General features: G+C 48.6%; 1 protein-coding gene and 1 long non-coding RNA gene across 3 annotated transcripts in view; one reads left to right on the forward strand and one right to left on the reverse strand.

Annotated features, from left to right (window-relative positions):
• The window catches only part of LOC135806128 (serine/threonine-protein phosphatase 4 regulatory subunit 4-like), a 30,921-nt gene extending 8,932 nt beyond the window's left edge, over positions 1–21,989 (reverse strand). Inside the window, exons 1-16 of one of the 2 annotated variants that reach the window (XM_065320281.1) lie at positions 21,975–21,989; positions 17,293–17,666; positions 16,323–16,396; positions 15,866–15,965; positions 14,942–15,092; positions 14,367–14,440; positions 13,774–13,880; positions 12,226–12,333; positions 6,765–6,886; positions 6,384–6,515; positions 4,851–4,957; positions 2,613–2,693; positions 1,577–1,696; positions 1,051–1,128; positions 791–862; positions 378–557 (exon numbers count right to left, since the gene is read on the reverse strand). In XM_065320281.1, the coding sequence (XP_065176353.1) occupies positions 378–557; positions 791–862; positions 1,051–1,128; positions 1,577–1,696; positions 2,613–2,693; positions 4,851–4,957; positions 6,384–6,515; positions 6,765–6,886; positions 12,226–12,333; positions 13,774–13,880; positions 14,367–14,440; positions 14,942–15,092; positions 15,866–15,965; positions 16,323–16,396; positions 17,293–17,373 (1,587 nt within the window). In that variant the 5' untranslated portion in view covers positions 17,374–17,666; positions 21,975–21,989. Of the gene's footprint in view, positions 1–377; positions 558–790; positions 863–1,050; positions 1,129–1,576; positions 1,697–2,612; positions 2,694–4,850; positions 4,958–6,383; positions 6,516–6,764; positions 6,887–12,225; positions 12,334–13,773; positions 13,881–14,366; positions 14,441–14,941; positions 15,093–15,865; positions 15,966–16,322; positions 16,397–17,292; positions 17,735–21,974 lie in introns of those variants that run through there. The other variant, XM_065320280.1, reaches the window with a different exon arrangement.
• On the forward strand, positions 17,747–21,249 carry LOC135806130 (uncharacterized). Its single transcript, XR_010551207.1, has 3 exons — positions 17,747–18,159; positions 18,363–18,644; positions 20,061–21,249. It is a non-coding gene; the product is annotated as an uncharacterized LOC135806130 (long non-coding RNA).
• Positions 21,990–22,142: the final 153 nt, after the last annotated feature.

Raw genomic sequence — 22,142 nt, forward strand, 5'->3', positions numbered from 1 at the left:
AATAGACTGGAACATAGACTCCAAGAGGGGTTTGTGGCTGATATCCTGGCCCGGTGTAGTTCCGACCAGGGAGTGATATCCTGGTGCAGTTCCGACCAGGGAGTGATATCCTGGTGCAGTTCTGACCAGGGAGAACAAGGGGTTAGTACTACAGCAAAACCTGGTGTAAGCGACCTCTGGGGTTAGCGACCATCTGCTCTTAACCACCGTATTTCCATGCACCGACAGTTCTACATAGAAGCTGTGGGACCTGGTTCTAAAGACCACCTGGCTTTAACGACCGCTTTTGCTTGCGCCGTGAGGTGGTTGCTTAAACCAGGTTTTACTGTAGTTCTGATTTATGTAGTGGTCAATGGGTTTCCTGTCAGTTTCCTTACATTAGTCTTCAATGTGGAGAAGAGCGCCGGGGCTAGTTTTCCATACACAATATCCTCCGGGAAGCGCTGCGCCAGGCATGCCCATGAGAGGATCACATCACGATGCAGTCGCCAGTCGCTGCCAGTTGCAGACATCTTGTTCAGCATTTGCAGGGCCACAAACACCTCCGAGACAATGGTCTGAACGAAGCACAAATGACAGTCTCAAATGATTTAATACAACAATTTCTTTTTTGTTTTGTTTTTACAATAAAGGATGCGAATAGTCCACTCTCTATCCATCATGTGTTATCCATGGAGCAAGAAAGCAAAGCAGACAAACACTTGAAGATGAGGGAAATATGTACAGGTGACTGGCATTAGGCATAGGCTGCACTCAGTGTCACATCACCCGTCCATACCACACAGCGTACCTTATCAGTGGGTGAATCCACCATGAACACCTTGAGCATGGCCGGGAAGGTTTCCAGTACCGCCTGAACAACCTGCATGTCAGTTTAGGTCAAACAAGGAACAGGATAACCGAACACAACATGAATCCGTGCACATTCCTTTGCATGATATTACTTTGGTTCACGGTCCAACCATCAAACTGATCATTTGCTGCAGTCACGGTGTTATCTCTACACAGTGACAATCATTCTATAGTCTGTGGAGAGAGCCCATCACTGACCTCTGCATTGTCATCTTTCAGCAATCCAATCACTACTTGTAGCAGCGGCTTGGTCTCAGGTGATGATAGGCGCACAACCTGTAAAAGCAACAGCAGCAACACACACACACACACACACACACACACACACACACACACACACACACACACACACACACACACACGCACATGCATGCACATGCATGTGCGTGTACACACATACACACACACATACACACATACACACATGTACACACACACATATGCACACACATGCACGTGTGTGCGCGCACACACACACACACACACATACACACATACACACACAGCACCGATCGTGAGAAGGCGAGATTGCACAGACGATGTCACATGTGCTGATGCAAGTACATGTACAGCAATCCAGGAGCGAGGGAGAATGGGCTGCATGGATCCTGGAAGCAAGTTTCTCAGGTAGAAGCCTGCACGCATTGAGAACTGTGCGAGTGGGAAGGGGGGGGGGGATACTGGAAGAAGGCATGATACGCTCACTACTCTAGGATCTACTCACCTCGTGAAGTCCCTTTGCCAGGGTTATTCGAACCTGTGGACACTCGTCCAACTGAAGACTTCTAACAGTTGATAAACAACAGCTTGCAAAAAGACTATGTCCAGACACTGCAGCAATGGCCTGCAGTACACAGATAAAGATATACATAATTATTAATACAAAGGAGATGGATATCAAGGTTTATAGTAGCCTGAACAAACTCATAGTATCTGCAGGTTGAAGCCAAGTGGAAGTCAGCGACTGTCCAACCCATCTGCTACCATAGACTGAGTACAGAAGGCAGTGCCATAAAAGGAGTACATTATGCACTCCTCTACATGAATAGTCTACTTCACAGGACATTTACGCATCATACTGTAGTGTCGCGTATAAAAGCATGCTTCGAATAGAAGCCGATTTTTCGAAGCGCGTCATGACACAGAAGCACGATTTGAATAGAAGCATGCAGGTATCATGTACTTGCACACTACATGCATGACAATGTGCACTGCACAGTGTAGACTGAAGATGTTGACGTAGAAGCATGTTTCGAATAGAGGCATAACTTGAATAGAAGCAGGGTTTGAACCCCGGCTTATACGGCCATAAGCACCTGCTTTTATACGCAACATTACGGGAATGTGCTGTCCGCGGACACGCCAAAACCAGCACAATCTCGTACGAGCTCCACTGTAGCCGTACGCACTGCCGGGCTCCCACGCGGGGCCCCACGTCCGCACGCGCAACTGCGATGCGCGTACGGCATGCCGCATAAGCCATCTATCTGCCTTGGGTGCAAGCTCATCCAAGGCCACCCTTGCAAGTCAGGAACAAGTAGAGACACTGCCGCCAGTTGCTTGTTGTGCCTGCCCGCCGCAGTAATTGTTTACCCGTCCTCCTACACCGTTTAAAAGGCAGGAGGCACAGGTGCTGCCGATGGGCGCCGCATAGTGCACGCACATCGACACCATTGAACTATTCATGTGTACTAAGATTTAGTACAATTCACGCATTGGCCTGAGCACTGCCAGAGTGTTGCTGCTGCTGCTATACTTACTGGCAGATTGTATGCACAGTTAAATCTGCACTGTGTCCTATCATCCAGTGTGTTTGCTTCATCATCATCCGAGTGTAAAATCTAACAGAGCATACAGAACCACATAGACATTATTAGTCACTGATATACCGGTGGACATCACACATGCCGAGCTATAGCCGCACATGAATACACTGATAGATATCTATGTGATCACCATGCATTGTGCTGATCGAGTTTACAGCTCATGAATCAAAGGCAACATCTCAGAGCCATACACTGTAAGCATCATATTCTAATCAAGTAGATGACCTACCCCATGGCACTATGTCCAATAATATCATACTGCAATCTTGTTGATAATATGCACTCTTTCCTCTGCATGTTTCTCTATTCACACGATGAATTACATTGAACATCCCACAAAGAGGCCTTCTTCTTCCATTCACTTCCTCACTTTCTTACCAAGCGAATCTTACCAAGCGAATCTTACCAAGCGATTCTTACCAAGCGATTCTTACCCAGCGATTCTTACCAAGCAATTCTTACCCAGCGATTCTTATTAAGCGATTCTTACCCAGCGATTCTTACCAAGTGATTCTTACCCAGCGATTCTTACCAAGCGATTCTTACAAAGCGATTCTTACCCAGCGATTCTTGCCAAGAGATTCTTACCCAGCGATTCTTACCCAGCGATTCTTACCCAGCGATTCTTACCCAGTGATTCGTACCCAGCGATTCTTACCAAGCGATTCTTACCCAGCGAATCTTAATAATAATAATCTTTATTTCAGGATTACCCAAAGGCTAACGCCTATCTGGGGGATCTCCTATTTGTGTATGTACCGCAAATCTTATTTATTTATTTATTTCTGCACCTCGTGGCATGTCAAGACAGCCAATTGAATTGAGGAGAGGGTGAGACCAACCACGGAAGAAGAGAAAAAAAAGAAAAGAAAATGAAGAGCACGTACACAAAGTGGGAAGGGATTAGCAACTTACAAAGCAATGGGATGCTCAGCGAGCTATGCAGCGGAAGTGGTGACTGTGACTTTGTTTACTGGGAGATACTGAAGTGCTGTCTGACGAGGGTACGGAATTTGGGCATATCTGGAGCTTGTCTAACACTGGGAGGCAGTTGGAGCCACGTGGAGTAGGAGGAAAAGAAAGGGGAATTAACGAATAGGGTAGACCTAGCTAGGGGGAGACGAACGCAGCTTCGGGTGGTGCCACCTGAATTGAACCAATTAAGGGACTGCAAATGAGCGGGGTGCTGGTCAAGAAAAATTGAATGTGCCAGGGTGCACTTGGAAGCATCAAGGTAATGTTGCAGAGTGGTCGTAGATGCAGCAGCATACAAGTCTAGATTTGAGATATAACGATCAGTACGAAATATGATTCGCAGTATACGGCGATGGAGAACTTCTAATTTACCTATGTGGGTTTTGTTAATGGTGGACCAGGCAGGGAAGCCGTACGTGAAGAGGGGAAGAATGTATGATTTATAAAAATTAATCCGGCAATTTTGGGGCAAATGGGACAAGTGACTTGACATTATGCCGACAGATCGGCATACTTTGGACGACACATGATCAGCATGGTAAGACCAGGAGAGGGCGGAATCTATGACAATGCCAAGGTGTTTATGGTGGGGTGCTACAGAGATAGGGTGACCGGGATCATCGGGAAAGCGGAAGATGGGCACTGGATCTGTGGGAGGGGAAAAAGGAGGAGCTCGGTTTTGGTCACATTTGGCTTAAGGTACCAAGTGCTCATCCAGTGCACAATGTCGTTGATACAGGTCTGAACTTTGGGGTACAGGGTGGCGTGAGATGGGGAGGAAGCAAGGACAGTGGTATCATCTGCAAACAAAGAAATATTGGGAATTGAATAGGGGAGGTCATTAACGTATGTGAGGAGGAGCAGGGGGGCTTACCAAGCGATTCTTACAAAGCGATTCTTACCCAGCGTTTCTTGCCAAGAGATTCTTACCCAGCGATTCTTACCCAGCGATTCTTACCAAGTAATTCTTACCATGAGATTTTTGCTAAACGATTCTTCATCATGCCGATCCAATACGTAGTAGCTGCATGACTCGTTAACCTACCCAGACTCTTGGTCTCATTGCATACTGCTGTCTATAGCAGCTTCGATGAGCAATTCTACCATGATTTTTTCAACAAGGAAAAGCTCATGCTTGATCTATCCCTTCTGCTATCACGAATGCATAGAGCAGTTGCACAGTCAGTGTAGACCTACATCAGAGCTGGATTGCGATGTCCTCCGTTCAAAGCCGTCGCATTCCTGTGTGGCCAGCCAAGAGTAGATGGCCAGTAAGCTCTCCAGCTCCTCCTTGTCTATGTATTCTGAGCAAGAGTCAGCAAGAACAGAGGATGACAGCATTAGCGACATCACCGTCACCAATGTGATTCTGATGAGCACAAAGAAACCACAGGACCGTGTATCATCTAATACAACACCTCCATGAACAGTACTTGTGCATGTGCCGTGTTGTACTTCCTCCGCGCCATTAAATTGTGCTATGACGTAATTTGTACCATGAACACCCCTTACAGCAGCCACCTGGACATGGTTGTCTGGGGTGTTGAACAGTGCATTGCCTGATCCCTGCGTACTCACATGCAGTACTCATACCTTCCATATTTGGCAATGTGCAATGGGCTTATTGTCGCTTCGCAAATCGCAATGTTTGTGACTTGCTCGTCTTAGCGGTCAGACTGTCGGAATTGCTGTTTTCTGTGTTCGAACATTGGTGCGGCCCTTCCTGCGCCATGTCTATTTGTTACTAAAGCTGTGATGGTCTCGGACCTTGTTGGAGCTCTCTTCCGCACCAAACAAATTCATCGCGCTCTGCACTATTCCGCCCCAGAGCGCATATCGTTTTCTGGAGTTCGTGCCGTCCCACATCGTTCGCGTGGGCATTTATCAAGACTGCAAGCTTGGGTATAAGAATCCTGGTATCTCTCCTGAATACGAAATGCTGCCGTTGACGATGGCAAGAACAAAGTGTTCTCAAATTCCTAAAATGCACTAGGTGTGGCACATGTTGCTGCAAAGGTAGCAGGTCTGAAAACAGCCACAAAATCAGCAAAGCACTCGCCAAGGAAAGACTGTGCGGAACTGCTTACCCTATCCCGCTGAAAGGTTGTTACAGTGTACTTGAAAAATGCTAGTTTGCCGTCATCGCCTGCCACCTGGAGGCATGGATGGCTTGAAAACGAAGTAGTAGTTAGTTTCTTGACTTGAATTTGAGCGCGTGTCTTGTTCAGCGTACTGCTGAGTGCTGAAGGGTCTGCCTCAAACTCTGATGAAGACATTGACCTTAGCTGCAAGTGCAGCGAAGCGAGGGGCACCAACTCAAGCTTAGTCCGTCGACAATGCTTTGCCTCAATTTCTAGCGGATTTCTTTGCCCTTCGAGTGGACAAAATAAATTTGAAAAATCGCTCCGGGAAGCAATAATTTTAATGACACGGAGGAAGTAAGATGCATGTATACAACACAACCAAGCTTCTAATACAATATAAAGGTTGGTTAATAAATTTAACAACTGAGATTAGAAGAGATCTACTATAAAAAGAACTACATGTACATGTATGGGATTGGATGTTGTCCACACTCAGACTATGCTACTTACTGCCATGTACCTTTGCCATAGTAAATGAATGACTATGCTACTGCCGTATGTACCTTTGCCATAGACTATGCTACTTACTGCCATGTACCTTTGCCATAGTAAATGAATGTACCTTTGCCATAGTGAATGAATGTACCTTTGCCATAGTAAATGAATGGTCCAAACTGCTTAGAGAGTGTTGCTAGTGTCAATGGCCGTGACTTTGCCTTTGTCTTGCTGCTTGCGAAGAGTGCCATCAGCGGTTTCATTATGCGTTTCCTGCAAGTATCTGAATAACAAGCGAGCAACAACCCAGAAATGTCCTTCAGTCACACAGCCTGATCGCTCAGCTTGCACCAGAGCCCGGCATCAATTTAATAATCAAGCACGTTGTCACTGTGTAGAGGTCTGTGAGAAAATGTAGAGAAGAAACTGCTCAGTACAGGTCACGATGGCAATTTTGCTATCTATAAAAGTATTACGGAGCACTTGAGGTACATCAGTATTCATTGACTGTGGCAAAGACTATACACCTTACCAGGCTCAAAATACTCCAGGAGAGGTACCATAGATTGGAAAGCAGCCAGGCTAACCCCTTCTTCATCATCTGCCAACAGCTCCAACAGGTCAGGAAGTAATTGTGATGTTGCTACTGCAACCCTGAGATGAGATAATAGCAGAGCTATACTTGGTCATTATGGTTCAGATCAGCAAAACACAATCATCATGGTTACGAGCAATGCACTCAGTCACGGTTACTGTGGTTAACACTTCAACAATACAACAATACAACAAAGCACTATCTGTACAAACATACATAGTCACGACTGTGCCGGCACTCTGGATCATGAGTGAAAAGCAGACTGACAGTCTCAACATTGCACTCTACCATGCGTATGAGTACTAGTACTTTGAAGCATAGAGGTTATGCAATTGCATCATCAGTTGAGATGCGTTGGCAAAGCCGTGGCACAGTGAGGCACTAAATTGTAGCTCAAGTGGAACCACCAATTCCTGCTGTATACTTAGTGCCCATAAGCGGTTCCGCTGACTCACCACCATGACATCATTCGCATAACCTCTACATTTATGCTGCTACTATGGATTTGTATCTGTGTGCATGCGTAGATGAGAAGGTATCGGTTCGGCCAGTGAAACTATGGGTATTGGGAGAAGGCATGCATGCACATGTATGTGTGCATAGGAGAAGGTATGTGTTAAAATATGTGTGTGTGTATGTATGTGTGTGTCCCTCTGTTCACTGGGGACGGTTGTGCTTTTTTGAGCTCCTGCCTACTGAAAGTCCTCGACCTTTGTAAACTTCACGGAGGCCTGAGGCGGCCCTCTTTGGGCCGCCTCTAGGCCAGGGAAAGCGCATGACGGAGGGAAGCATACAGCTGAGAGACGGGACGGCAATTTGGTGCCGTCACTTTTAGTTGTACCCGACGTCGCCGCTCGCGGAGGTTTGACAAGCCCCCGAGCGGATTTCCACAACATCGCGCGATGAAATCTGTCAGAGAGAAGAGAGGGAGATGGAGACGTTGCCTGCTGTGTTTGGGCTCATGGAACGTGAGATCCTTGGTGGAGCGGGACGGCGACATCGACACTGCTTGTGTTTCTGGACGCGTCGTGGAAGACAAAAAAATTCACTGAGTTATTTCTGAACTGAAAAGGCTGAAAGTGGCGGCGGCAGGCCTGCAGGAAACCCACTGGTTTGGACAAAATATCTACGCTGTCAACGGATTTACTGTGATCTGTTCGGGCCGCCCCACTCCTGGCGAAGAGGATAATCGACGTCGAGGTGAGGGAGTTGCTCTTGTTTTGAATCGTGATACAACTTCGGCGTGGAGGGCTGGCGGCTGCGTATGGAACGCGGTGAGTTCTCGGATTGTGAGTGTACGTTTGAAGTACTGTGCAGCTGATGGACCGGATGTTTGGCTCACTCTGGTCAGCGTTTAAGCTCCAACGTTTGCTGCGTCGCGGGCATGCAAGGAACTATTTTATGACGATCTACAACGCACTCTGTACGATGTACCCCAGACTGACCATTGTGTAGTGCTTGGCGATTTCAATGCTCGAGTTGGATCTAGTGAGCAGGGTGATGAGTGGTCCACTGTACGTGGTCCGCATGGATTTGGTGCACTGAACTCTTCAGGAGCTGACCTGCTATCATTTGCTGCATTCAATCAGTTGAGTATTTGTAACACCTGGTTCCCCAAGCGAGACCTCTTCAAGCGGACTTGGCAGCACCCAGGCACTTTGAACTGGCACTGTATCGACTACATTCTAGTGCGCCAGGAGGACCGCCGTTGGTGTATGGACACTGCGGTCGCGCGCAGTGCTGAGTGTGGAAGTGACCACCAACTCCTCTGTTTAACTTTTGCACTCCCGTGTGGACGATTAGTTCGGGAGCGCGACCGGGCAAATGTGCGGCGCCGCCGTTATGATGTTGCCCAGCTGCGGGTGCGCACCTCGGACCCGGACTCACCTTCGCCTGCAGAAAGGTACCAAGCTACCATTGCAACCGAGCTTGTAGATACATGGCAAGAACAGCACGACATAGATCAGAAATGGTCCAACGTCAAGGCGGCTATCGACAAGTCTGCTGCGTCTGTCTTGGGCTTCTCCCGGCGTCGCCAACCAGACTGGTTTCGGGAGGCAGAGTCAGCCATCCAGCCATTGCTAGATGAACGGAATCGGTGCTATACCGACTGGCTATGTAGTGGCCAGAGCCGCGACTGCTCGCACTACACAGCGTTTAAGGTGGCTAGATCCAGGGCGCGTGCTTCCATATCCTCGGCTAGGGTAGACTGGATAAAGGCAAAGGCACAGGCGGCCACAGAGTCGAGATTCAATGGAGCGGTCGTATGGAAGTGCATCCATGACCTCCAGTCTTGTACCCGGGGCCCCGCCCCTGTGCGCACTTCCGCCGTGCTGGATGAGAACGGTAACATCTGTAGTTCACCAGAGGAGCAGAGCCACCGGTGGGGAAGACACTTTGACGGTGTTCTCAACGTGGCAAGTGCATGGAATCGCAATGCCCTGGACGACATCCCACAGCGACAGGAGGCTGATCATCTTGCTGAGGCGCCGACTCTCCGTGAAGTCAGCCGCGCTATCTCCCGCCTACAGAACGGCAAGTCCGCTGGAGCCTCTGGCATCCTCCCTGAGATGCTGAAGAGGGGTGGCCCTGACCTCACCGCCAAGCTTGTGGAGCTGTTTGGCGATGTGTGGCGTGCTGGGGTGGTCCCGCAGGAGTGGGTGGACGCCACGTTGGTCCCCATCCCAAAGAAAGGGGATTTATCTCGCTGTGATAATTGGCGGGGTATCTCACTGCTGGATGTTGTGGGCAAGGTTCTGGCGAGCGTCATCCAGACTCGTCTCCAGTCCGTGGCTGCAGATTTTCTCCCAGAGTCTCAGTGTGGCTTCAGGCGTGGCCGATCTTGTACAGATATGGTTTTCAGTGTTCGGCAGTTCCTCGAGAAGACCATTGAGCACGACTGCAAAGGCTTCTTTGTATTTATAGACCTCAAGAAAGCCTATGTCTATGATTCCGTGCCTCGGGATTGCCTGTGGGAAGTCTTATCCCGAGCGGGTATCCCTGCTCCCATGCTTGCCGTGATCCGTTCCTTTCACACTGACATGTCGGCGGTGGTTCGGGTAGAGAACACGACAACTGACCCTATCCGCGTCACGAATGGTCTCCGTCAGGGGTGCACCATGGCACCTGTGCTGTTTAACATCTTCATGTGGGCGGTGGTGACTGTGTGGCAGCGACGAGTCCGAGATGTACCCGGTGTTGGTTTTGAGTTCCGGCATTGTGATGGTGACAATAACCTTTACCGCAAGCCTACCAGGACGGATCCGGTTGCCATTGCCACTGAGTCACAGTTTGCAGACGACTCAGCACTTTTCGCGACGACTCGTGCAGGGGCGGAGACGGCACTTGCAGTGTTTGACACGACCGCAGCTGAGTTTGGGCTTAAAGTTAGCGCTACCAAGACACAGTTCTTGGTTGCAGGTAGGGATGTTTCGCCTGGGGACTGCGCTCCAATCGAGCTAGCTGGCACGGTCATCGAGTGTGTTTCGGAGTTCCGGTATCTGGGATCTCTCATTCATCGCGGTGGCCGGTCGACACAGGACATCACTGCTCGGATTGCGCATGCCTCTCGTGCTTGTGGCGCCTTGCAAGGAACCATCTTCAGCAATCCTGACCTTGATTTGCATATCAAGAGGTGTGTGTTTAATGCATGTGTGCTGTCGCTCCTCCTCTATGGGTCAGAGTGTTGGACACCATTGCAACACGATCTCAGACGTTTGTCAGTCTTTCATATGCGGTGCATCCGTTCCATCCTGGGTGTGTCCCGCAGAGATTGCTGGAATAATCACACGACCAACGCCCAACTGTTGGAGATGTGGGGTGACTCTGATACCATCTGCGTGAAGGTCGCACAGCGTCGCCTAGAGTGGCTGGGCCATGTTGCTCGAATGGACAGTAGCCGGATGCCGAGACAGATCCTGTTTGGCTCACTTCTCACACGTCGCCCAGCACATGGCCCTCGCAAGCGCTGGAAGGATTGCGTTGTCTCCGACTTAAGAGTTCGTGGCCTCACCAAGGAATGGTACCCTATCGCCTGTGAGTCCCGTGCTGACTGGCGGACTATGTACGCCGAGCCTGTGGAGAATGTGCCTCAGCCTGACCCAGTGGTATGTGCGGATTGCAATCGGTCATTCTCGCGCCCTGGAGATCGTGCTCGCCACAAATGTGTGGTTGAGCGGGCAAAGCCGATTGCTGAGCAGCGAGGGGCTTGCCACTGTGGAGATTGTGGGCGTTGGTTTCGCAGCAAGGGTGGTCTAGCTGTTCACCGCTGTTCCGCACCTCAGCCTCAGCCTCCCGAGCCCCGGCAAGTCTATGTGCAGGATGCCTGCTGTGCTGCGCACTGTGCTGTGTGTGCCCGCTGCTTTCGGTCTATGCAAGGCCGCGGTCGTCACCGGTGCTCGAGGACTGGCCCGCGCCCGAATGCCCAGCAGCGTAATTCGTTCAGCCATGTATGCGTGTGTTCTCGCCGGTTCCGTTTGCTCCACCATCTCCGGCGTCATCAGGCTGCGTGCTCCATCTTCCTCTCTGATGCCCCTCCGGGGCCCACGTGACCCCTGTGGCAGTGGCTCTACAGGACAGGACAGGATGTGTGTGTGTGTGTGTGTGTTTTCTTTCTTTCTACAAAATCCACATATCTCCAGACACTGATGTGTGTGTGTGTGTGTGTGTGTGTGTGTGTGTGTGTGTGTGTGTGTGTATGAAAGTAGGGATTCACTGGCCAGAAAAAGCCACTTCATAGCTGTGTGGTGTAGACCAGGCTGAATAGTGGCGGTCAATTCTTCAGCCTTGCAAGTTGTTGAATGGTGCAATCCCAGCACAAGCTGCTATGGCTTCTGCTGTAGCATCGCTATCATCGCCTTCGGCGATGGGCGTCCAATGGTCCAATGGTGTGTGTGTGTGTGTGTGTGTGTGTGTGTGTGTGTGTGTGTGTGTGTGTGTGTGTGTGTGTGTGTGTGTGTGTGTGTGTGTGTGTGTGTGTGTAGTAGTAGTAGTAGTAGTAGCAGTAACAGTTAGTAGTAGTATTTATTATTTTACTAGGGCAATCCCACAGACTGTGAGTGTGTGTGTGTGTGTGTGTGTGTGTGTGGGTGGGTGGGTGCGTGTGTGGGTGCGTGTGTGGGTGCGTGGGTGGGTATGTGTGTGGGTGCGTGTGTGTGTATGTGTGAGGGGGGGGTGAGTCAACTTGATATGTCCATCACATATCACATTCACGGTTGTCAGGGTCTCAGAAAGGTGAGTTTTAACTCAATTTTTCATGCACAGAACCCTTCTTTATGTATGGTCATCAACTCCTTGTCATGGGTGTCATGGTTCCAATCTATTGCAGCACAAGATGGCTGAATTGAACACTTTGCTGCGACACTGCACGTGCAATGCCCACACAGAGCGGCATACTTACTGGACTTGTCTGCAGACTGCATCGTAAGCCGCAGCCATCGTAGCACGTACATCTCCTTGAAGATCCTGTCCAAGGACTCTGACCAGTGGCAGTGCTTTCTGCTGTAACCTGAGCAGACCACACACAAGCACAACACAACACAGCGTGTAGTGTCATTAGCGGGTACACTGGCCGTACATGTATTTTTGAAGTAGCGAGATAACTGCTCACTTGCACGTGCCACGTTTCTATGCAAACAACGCAAGGCAGTCCAGACACCCTTTCCAGTCCAGCACGCACTATCTGGTCCAACATGCCATAAACAATCCAAAAGGCTGTACACAGTCCACACCAGCCTGTACAGTCCGAATCACCTTGGGTGATTCAAATGAATCATTAGGTCCACCCTGAAACATGCTGTGGATGCCATTTCGAAATCAGCAATGGATGCAGTGCTCGCTTGTAGAAAACATGGATTGGTCATGGGTGTGCTTGATGTACTTGTAGCAGGTGTGCGCTGGCTGTAAAAAGCACTAGGGGCATGTTGGCGGCTTGGAGCAGGAGTGCTGTGTCTGTGTGCTAGCCTCGGATTTTGGCCGCAGTGATGTCGTAATTATTTCGTTGCATGTATCACATATCATATCATATCACATAATTATCATGTGTTTAGCTGTAGGGCTGTTCAGGGTCACAGTGTATTTAGCTACTTTGAGCAGGAACTACACCATCAGCATACTCTCTATACAACGGTTCCATTTAGGATCTGCTGTACCTCCAGGGCATAGCTATCTGATCTGCTGTACCTCCAGGGCATAGCTATCTGATATTGATAGCACAAGGTGGGTGATGTGGCAGATGATACTTTCCTGCTCGGTTCTTTTGCCCTTGCCAAGAGTTTGTAGTGCGAAAATAGTAAATTTGCTGCTACTGTCTCCAAAGGGACTCCAATGGCCGCTACCACCCGAAAGAAAGAAAGCAATGGTAACAATAAGGGACACTTGAAGGTAGCCCAGGGTTTTAGCCAAAGGAAGAGGGGGGGGGGGGGGGGTAGCGCCCACCTACTCTGGTGGCGCACCAACCGGCCTACTCATTTTTTTGATTTTTGTGTTTTCAGTTCACACAGTGAAAATGGAGCCACAAATCGACCGTTCACGGTGCTCTTGTGCACCCATACGTTGCATTGTTCTGGGACAATGCAATAGTGGAACATAGCAAAAAATAGGTGAACTGTTTGTCCCCCCCCCCCTCCACCAGCCAAGACCAGCAAAGGTGGCAGAGGACCATCACCCTAAATCACACTTGAAGGCTATTTTGCAGGAGACGAGAAGGCTGACGGTGAATGCCCACGGACATCGCTACAGCCGCGCCCCCCCCCCCCCCCCCCACCCCCAAGCGGGGTGGGGGGGGGGGGGGGTTGCGGCTTATACTCCGATGGTCAAATTAACGGTGATAAATAATTATGATAGATGTCTGTATTTTGTGGCAAAAATTGAGCGTGCGGCTTATACTCCGGAAAATACGACATTAAATTTATTATTATACTGCGCCCAAAGTAATCTGCATACTTACCAATCTGATGTCATTCTGGGAGCTACTATGCCGATCAACGTTGCACTCTCCATGCGTTTTTGAACAGGCTGTGAGTGTTGACTGCACTCGGTGATGAGAGCAACAATCTATGGGTATACAAGAGAAAAGGAAGAAAGGTTCACGCAAAACATTCTATAAGCATGATGTTAGGTCATCGCAGTGTCTATTCTGAAAAGCATGTCATCCCTGGATAGGGCTTGGCAGGGTCATCCTTATTCGTCCGGCTTCAGAGTCATTGTACAGAGGGCAAGTTCATTCTTTTTCTCATATGACATCATGCTATGACACCATGCCAGATGGAGGAGGTGGATTGCAATGGTTGCAGCCAGCCAGTACAATGCGTGCCTGAATGTATTCCACGTGAGATGTGAAAGATGAATTCCTGCCAGAGCAGAAGGACCACTACGGGGTGACTTTACTGCCCCCCCCCCCCCCCTGTCCTCTTTGGCACTTTGATGCCATTAGCACTGATTTTTTCATGTGGCGCTGCACGAGACAACAACATGTGGAGTTTGCTGCAGCCGAGGAAAGGATGAATGCCTACTTCAGTAGATAATTCAACAATAACCCACCTCATTCATCATTGCTGCTTTTGGTAGGTGTGGGATGCAGTCGACGAGACAACGAAACCAGAGATTACTCTCACCTGCAGAGCAAGGAATACAGATCCAAGAATGTAGCTGCCACAGTTCCTGACATACATGTACGCCGCGGTTTAAATACCTAGAACAGGATCAATCCCTTGTTAAGTCTCTGCTCTTGATGGAGTATTGCTTGTCCTCGAAGAATGTTTATGAAGTCAGACAGCCCCCCCCCCCCCCCCACCACACACACACATCTCCACAACTAGTCCTTGTGCAAGAACTTCTAATACATGTACAGTTGCACCAGGTGAAATCTGACCTGAAGTACAAAGCTGATGCCCTGGACCAGTTCTGATCACTCACTGTATTTGTATAATTATTATGTGTGCGTCATTCAGCTTTCGCACCACTTCCTGCTTCTCGAGAATTGTGCAAGTCCAGGGCGCAAATCTTCATTTTGGGTTGGATTTCACCGAGCACACCTGTAGTTTGACATACTGGTGATTATTCTGGTTACTCTGTATGGCAATGTCACTGTGTAGCACTTCCCGTAAGCAGCTTACCTCGTCCTTCCCATGTATTGTGCATATCTAGAATTATCCGCAGGCACGTTGACTGTATCTTTGCTTCGGGTAGTGACTTCTCCTTGCATATCGTCACCAGCGACTCCGCAACGAGTGAAACTTGCCGAACGTCCATCTTGCGCAAGTCCGGCTATAGTCATGGCATGCATACACAAACAACGTAGAAACATTAACCCGCATATCATAGCAACTCTAAAAACAGAGAGGTTCCAGGCTGTCCAATAAAGTGCTCAATGCCGAAAGACCGAGCTAGAGAAAGACCGAGCTAGTTGCAACAAGAGTAAGAGGATCAAAAAGTATTTTACTCCGAGTTTTTTCACGCACTAAGCGATCATCAGAAGAAAGCAAGTCCAGAGACCCCAGTGAGTAAACCTTCCAACACAGCCGCTGCCGCTGCCTGGCCACAGCCGCAGTGCCTGGCCACAGCCGCAGTGCCTGGCCACAGCTGCTGCTGCCTGGCCACAGCCGCAGTGCCTGGCCACACTCGGCTGCCTGGCCACACTCGGCTGCCTGGCCACACTCGGCTGCCTGGCCACACTCGGCAGAGTAGTGTTCTCAGTTGTACCAGCACTGTACCAGTAACCAGTGAACAGTGACCAGTGTTAGCCAGTGTTAGCCAGTGTTAGCCAGTGTTAGCCAGTATCCTAATTCATCACTGCATGTGTAGATACGAGTCGTACACTGCCAATTCAGATATACTGGACTACTAATGCAGACCTAGTTCAGTCTAACACACCCAGTGCAATAGGTATGCTTGCTGTGCATGTATTCACAGTGCATCCAGCCCTGGGTGGATAATACGTTGCCTGTTTTTCTTAAAAGCGCTCAGTTCACCGCAATTTTCCATGCCGTTGGAATTATGGTGCCACATGAATATGACTTTAAAATGTTCCTTGGGCATACCTCAATACTTGGGATGATCTTCTCCACTGTCTCAGTTGGACATTGCTTAGCCAACTTTGCCAAGTCAGCATACACCCTCTGCCTTTGAATCGAAATTCCCCTGAAAACACAAAACAACAGACAAGCTTTATCAAAGTGACAGACACACAACACACACGCGCACGCGCACGCGCACGCGCACGCGCACGCGCACACGCACACGCACACGCACACGCACACACACACACACACACACACACACACACACACACACACACTGGTACAGCTTGATAACATTTTTAAATGATAATAATCATGTTTGGCCATTTGAGTGTACTTGGCAACAATCAACTGCATCCCAAACTGCACTTGGCTCCTCATAACCTCCCTCACAAACAACTATCATGAGATACGCAAAGTCTTGCACAGCCGCTGCACTGAAAGAATTTTTTGACAACATCTAACTCCAAAGCTTTACTTTAGTAACTTGAGAGCCTTGTCCACTGGTGAGAGTGCCAGGTCGATGCAGAGTGCTGATATCTCCTCCGCAGTCTGTAATCAATGGACAAAACAAAGCAGGTACAATTCTAGTTAAGGCTATATCTTTCTGAGGTAGATGTGCATGAGCATGACGTGCATGGTGTTTTCAGCCGGGGTACATGCAAGTTACTAACTCAAGGTTGGAATTATTGTCAACTTCAACCAGAGTGACCCATCTATCCCAAGCCCCCGCCTGCCTTCGTTCCTTGCCTGGGAAAATGCCTTTTTCTAACCACAGCTATATAATTATAGCCATGGGTCAAGTCTATGTACCGGCAGTAGTAACTGGTTGTTTGACGTACGACCCGCATGTATTTGTTATGTCAATGTTACCATGGTTACTGTGTTTCAACAAAGGTGAGCGTGAGTTTGAAAACTCAGCGTAGATCTTCTGTAGGCTTGGCTACATGACCATGCAGTAGTGTCTGTCCTACCTGAACATAATACACAATCTCTACGATATTTTGTGTTGTCACACTATCGGAGAAAATGTACGCACTCTTGCAATGTCCTCAGCAATTGCAAAGCTAACTGATGTACTCGTATGTACTAATTGTTCTTCCTATCTTTATGCTACTTCACCATGTGTATGCATTAACGTTATCCAATCATTGCCATGTACATGATTGTATGACATTGCACACAATCAACCATATGCATACAGATGACTGGCTCCGGATTCGATGGGAGAACTATCAAGCTGTATGGTATGAGTGATGTAGCGGGCTGCTCGACTGTGGTCATGCTCGCTAACATGCTCACGGGTGTATGGTAGATCTACATCACACAGCCAATATCTTCTCTCCCTATTTCTCAATCTTATCGCTACAAAACATCTAGTAGAACAGAACTCCTATGCAGTGCAGTGTAACATTAGCGTTGTGATAGAACTCTACAAGACTACATACCTTAGCTTGTACTCGGACTCGCTTCTCCAAGGCCACTTCCTCGACCGTCTCGGTCCCGCTCAGGCCGCCTACCCACTCCATGGTCGCTGTGACCTATTGACCCCCACACGGCTGGGCTGGTCAGCAAGAAGCCAGCAGTACTGTTCCCGCACACTGCATTCACTCGGTCCAGGGCTCTTTTTACTCGTGCTGCTCAGAATTCCGAAACAGTCAGTCTGGATGACCTTGCCAAAACACCATCCACCATTCAGTACTATGATCTTCGTGCCGAGCTCCAGGGACCGCAGTTCATCACATCCAACGAGGCTGAGCCGCAGTGTTCACCATGCGTATCCTCCAGAGAACTTGACTGTTGAAGAACACTTGCAGCTGATCTGAGGTTGCAACCAAGAAAAAATCTGCTTCTATCATTGAAGGCCTCGGAAATTTGCACTCTTTCAGATCAGGATTCCGACCAGGGAGTCGTATAGACCCGGGAGGCGACACGAGGCCTTCCGGGCCGACTATGATTGACTCGCGGCACTTTCTCCCACTTTTCCCTCAGATATCCCCGGTGCGTGCCCTGAGTTATAAACCAACTACTCCGCGTACTTGTGCCATGGGATTTTGGGAGTGCACTCCTTGGGGAACGGACTCGTGCAGGATCGATAGGATCGTGGGAAATCGTAGCTCGAAAAGAAGAAGAAGAATGAACTACTTTTCCAAGTAATTAGTTGCATTTGATGATCGTGATTGAGGCAGAGAGTGCTGCTGATCGCGATCCAGATCCGGGTCAAGAATCACCTCCTGATCCTAAGGAAACCTCAGCTGACGTAGATGTACGTTCTCTTCGCGTGAACGCTCAGTCTGTATTGGCTTGGGCCACAGGTACGAGGTTTGAATTCTAATTTTCTATGTTTAATATATTATATTTTTCAATTTGTCTTGAAACTTTCAACCTTGCTGCTACTTAGCGGCTTCTGATCTGGTGCGCGTACTGCATAAAAAGTTGCGAATAATCATGAATTGGAAGAAATACTTGTGGGTTGATAGAGTGCAGTACGGGTACTCTTGTTCAATGGTTTCTACAGAGCGTTCCGAATCCCAGCCGCTAAAGACCCACAGAAGGCAAGAAGCTTGCGTTGCAAAGCTGCTGTCCCGCCTGACTGGGGAGAAAGACGACTCGTTTATGGTTGTTCTACAGCCGCTGCTGACGTCCATCAGCTCTGTCCTGCTCCCAGCAGCAGATAGGCCTGGATTTCAATGAGTCGTGTCCCAACTCCGGTGTGAACGATTTCCCGACGTCAAGACGAAGTGGGGTCAAGTCATGGGTGTTGCAAGGAAGCTGTCACAAGATGATCCGGTATTGAACGGTAGGTTTTGTAAAGCTGCTCTAACATTTGGATCCTATAAATTATAACATTAAATTATTTTGTATTCACGAAGCCATGCCCAAGACGTGCGACATAGCGTGCGTTCGTGTGTATGTGTGTGCGTGCGTGTGTATATTGTGTGCGTGTGTGCGCGCTTGTGTATGTCGTAAAATCCTGCCAGAGCACCCCTACCTCCGGAACCATTCGAGTAGATCCATTTGGGGAGGGGCGGATGGGCGAGTCCTGCTTGCCGCATTCAGTACTACATGAAAAAGTACTCACCCTAAGAAAACTGTGCGTGCGTCTCGTACACCCAACAAAAGTCAAGAGCTGGGAGTCGTACAAACCCATCAAAACCCTAGGGTGTGTGCGATCTCTAGTCAAGAGGGTGGGAACTGTTGCGTACATTTCCAACCAGGTCGTAGACGCGTCTGCAGTGCAGTACAACCTCACACTTCACATAGTCATACGAGGATACAACTCTATTGATAGATAAGATAACGTGCTTGTAGATCTCTGCCATGCCAAAGTTGCATTCAGTAGAGGTAGTAGTCTCTGTCAAACGTGTTTGCCATTGGCTCACGGCACTTGTAGCAGCTGATCGGACGATGGAAATGGACTCCCAGTCCACATTAGCTGGTTTTTGATATGCCTTCGAAAATATACCATGGCACGCACTTTCCACTGTTGTTACATAGGGCCGGACGTGTGTTGTCCTGAGCTTGCCACGATACTTTCCGATCTGTCCATCTCCTCTCTTTGTTATGTTGAAATTATTTGAAGAGCTGATGGCTGGTAACTTGCTGGTCAGCTGGTAGGAATACGTTTGCAAGTGTTGCTGCTGATTTGTACATTAAATTGCCGGAGTGACGTGGCCTTGAGTAGTCTTCCCCAGCAATGAACTGAAGAGTAGCATGCGTATTGAATTCTCTTGTTGCCGGTTCATCGGCCCCTCTCCATGACACCGGACTAGACTGAATTACTGGCGTCCCTTCATCGGCCTGCTTTTCGCCTCGAACTTCACGAGTCTTGAAATCTGGACCCAACATAATAAAAGTGGGACTCAATTGCGCAGTTCAGACGATAAATTGATGCAATAAGGGGTCATCGCAAAAGTGATTAGTCATCCCTGAAAAAAAACATTCATTTCGTACTCGGACCTCCTCTCCACCCTCCGAAATGAATGGACGACGAAAATCGCATGCATGTACATGTGTATGCATAGCGTCAGTGGACTGAGATTTTAGCTCCCCCCCCCCCCCCCCCCCCCCCTGGAACGATCTTCGTTTCAGGGACGACCAAAAACTTGTGTGACCACTGACTTTCTTTCTCTGTTATCAAGCAGTATGCATTATTTGTAACAGTAATAATACTTGTCTGCGTCATGTGGATGCATTGTCTTATTTCCTTTTTCAGGCTACAGCACAACCAAGAGAACGAAATGTACGTCGCAATCAAGCTATGTCGTTGCCATCTTCTATGTGCCATGCGTTACCTGATGTGCCAGCCTGCTATGTCGGATACCGCTAACCATGCATCGACTAGGCGCCAGGCGCGAACTGATGGTGGTGGTGGTGGTGGTGAGAAGGAGAGCTCTGTGCCAGAATAACTTTGCAGTTTAGAGAGCGTGTCTGGGCAGGCGTGTATTTACCCCCATATTGCCAGGTGTGTATTTACCACCATATGAACCAACCATAAGTGCAGTTGCAGTGGAGTCTTCAACTTCATTCTCCCGAGTCAAGCTCCTTGTGAAGACATCTAAGAAGAAGATTGCCTGAAGAGTCCAGCCGGGACGAAAGGTACGTCGCAATCAAGCTATGTTGTTGCTGTGTCATCTGCTATGCGCCATACGCTACCTGATGTACCAGCCTGCTATGTCTGACACCACTCACCCTGCATCGACTAGGCGCCAGACGCGAACTGATGATGGTGGTGGTGGTGGCGGGAAGGAGAGCTCTGTGCCAGAATAACTTTTCAGTTTAGAGAGCGTGTGTAGGCAGGTGTGTATTTACCGCCGTATGAATCAACCACAGTACGATCAGCTGACGTTATAACTTATAAGGATGATCTCGTGCAGCGATATTATTGATATGTTTTAAGTCTTTTCTAAGGACTCTCCACTGCAGCGTTTTCTTTCCACTCGGTTCTCTTCTTTTCATCGCTCAGCTTGCACTTGCAATGCTTATACATACTGATCAATCCCGTTCAATTTTCCGTACATTTTTCTCAAAATCCATAGCGGGGACGAAGTAGTGATTTTCCGTACAAATATGGAAAATACGGAAGGTTGATGGCACTGTGTTGAGGCAGCTATTGTTGACTTTATTTGGAATTAATTCTGTCGTATTTGCACACATTCCTGAGTGCATTGTATTACTATTAGCATCCAATGTGTGTTATCTGTGCGAGCTTCTAACCTTGTGAACATTCACCGAAGGTTCGGTTGGTGGCGCACAAGATCTTCCGGGATGGCTCTTGCGGGCTCTCAGCCCTGCGTTCACTGCATAAAACTTGGCAGAACAGTTCAAGTTTCAATTTAGGCCATTTCCTCACTCTGTGACTCCCAATATTTCACATGTGCAATGATTATAAGTATTGTAGATCACTGGGACAGCGCCACTTTGTTAGCCGATGTTAGTCCTGAAGAAAAATTGACTTCATTGCCCTAAAGGTGAGAAGAAATTGGGACTATTTGTGAAGGAAAACTTTGGAAAATGTAATTTCGAATAAAAGTCATTTCGTTTATCTGGATAGGTCCAATATTTCACAAATGTGCAATATAAGTATTGTAGATCACTGGGACAGGGCAACTTGGTCGGTCGAAGTTAGTCACGAGGAAAAAAATTACTTCATTGCCCTAAAGGTGAGAAAATATTGAGGCAATTTGTAAAGAAAGGATTACCTCATCTTAGGTGGTCAAAGTGCCTCAGAGTTCGAGTGGCAGTGCAAAGCCAGTGAGTAAGCCAGTGAACAAGACCCTGTATTAGTGAACTCCTCAGCGATGGCCACAGATGGCTGTATTTCGGCAATGGCGATCGAAAGTCTGACCACAATTGTTCAGCGAAAGGACGAAGACGACGCTATGTACGGATTTCCCGGGCGCTATGACCTATGTACGGACTTGTCCCACACCGAGCAGGTCGTAATATTTTGAATCGTTGAGTCGATCATGGTTGTGCACAAGTGATGCGCGTGTCGCCTCCCGGGTCTATACGACTCCCTGATTCCGACCGTTGATCTATGCGGTTACATGCATGATAGCTTGATGCAGATCAGACACTCGTATCAGATGCAGAGTGAGACAGATCGCGTTCCTACCTAACGACTCACGTAACGTCCCTGCACTTGAAGTCTGCCACAAGGCCCACAGTACTCAGTAGATCTACCATGCATGTGCAGCGCTAGCGCAGTCTTCCCTATGCCTGCTGTCATGCATTTTGGCATTGTTGCTGGAAGTAGGGCCTACAGTTATGTTGCCATCGGATCATATTCTGCACA

This window comes from Sycon ciliatum, chromosome 1 (genome assembly GCF_964019385.1).
Source record: "Sycon ciliatum chromosome 1, ocSycCili1.1, whole genome shotgun sequence".
Classification (NCBI taxonomy): domain Eukaryota; kingdom Metazoa; phylum Porifera; class Calcarea; order Leucosolenida; family Sycettidae; genus Sycon; species Sycon ciliatum.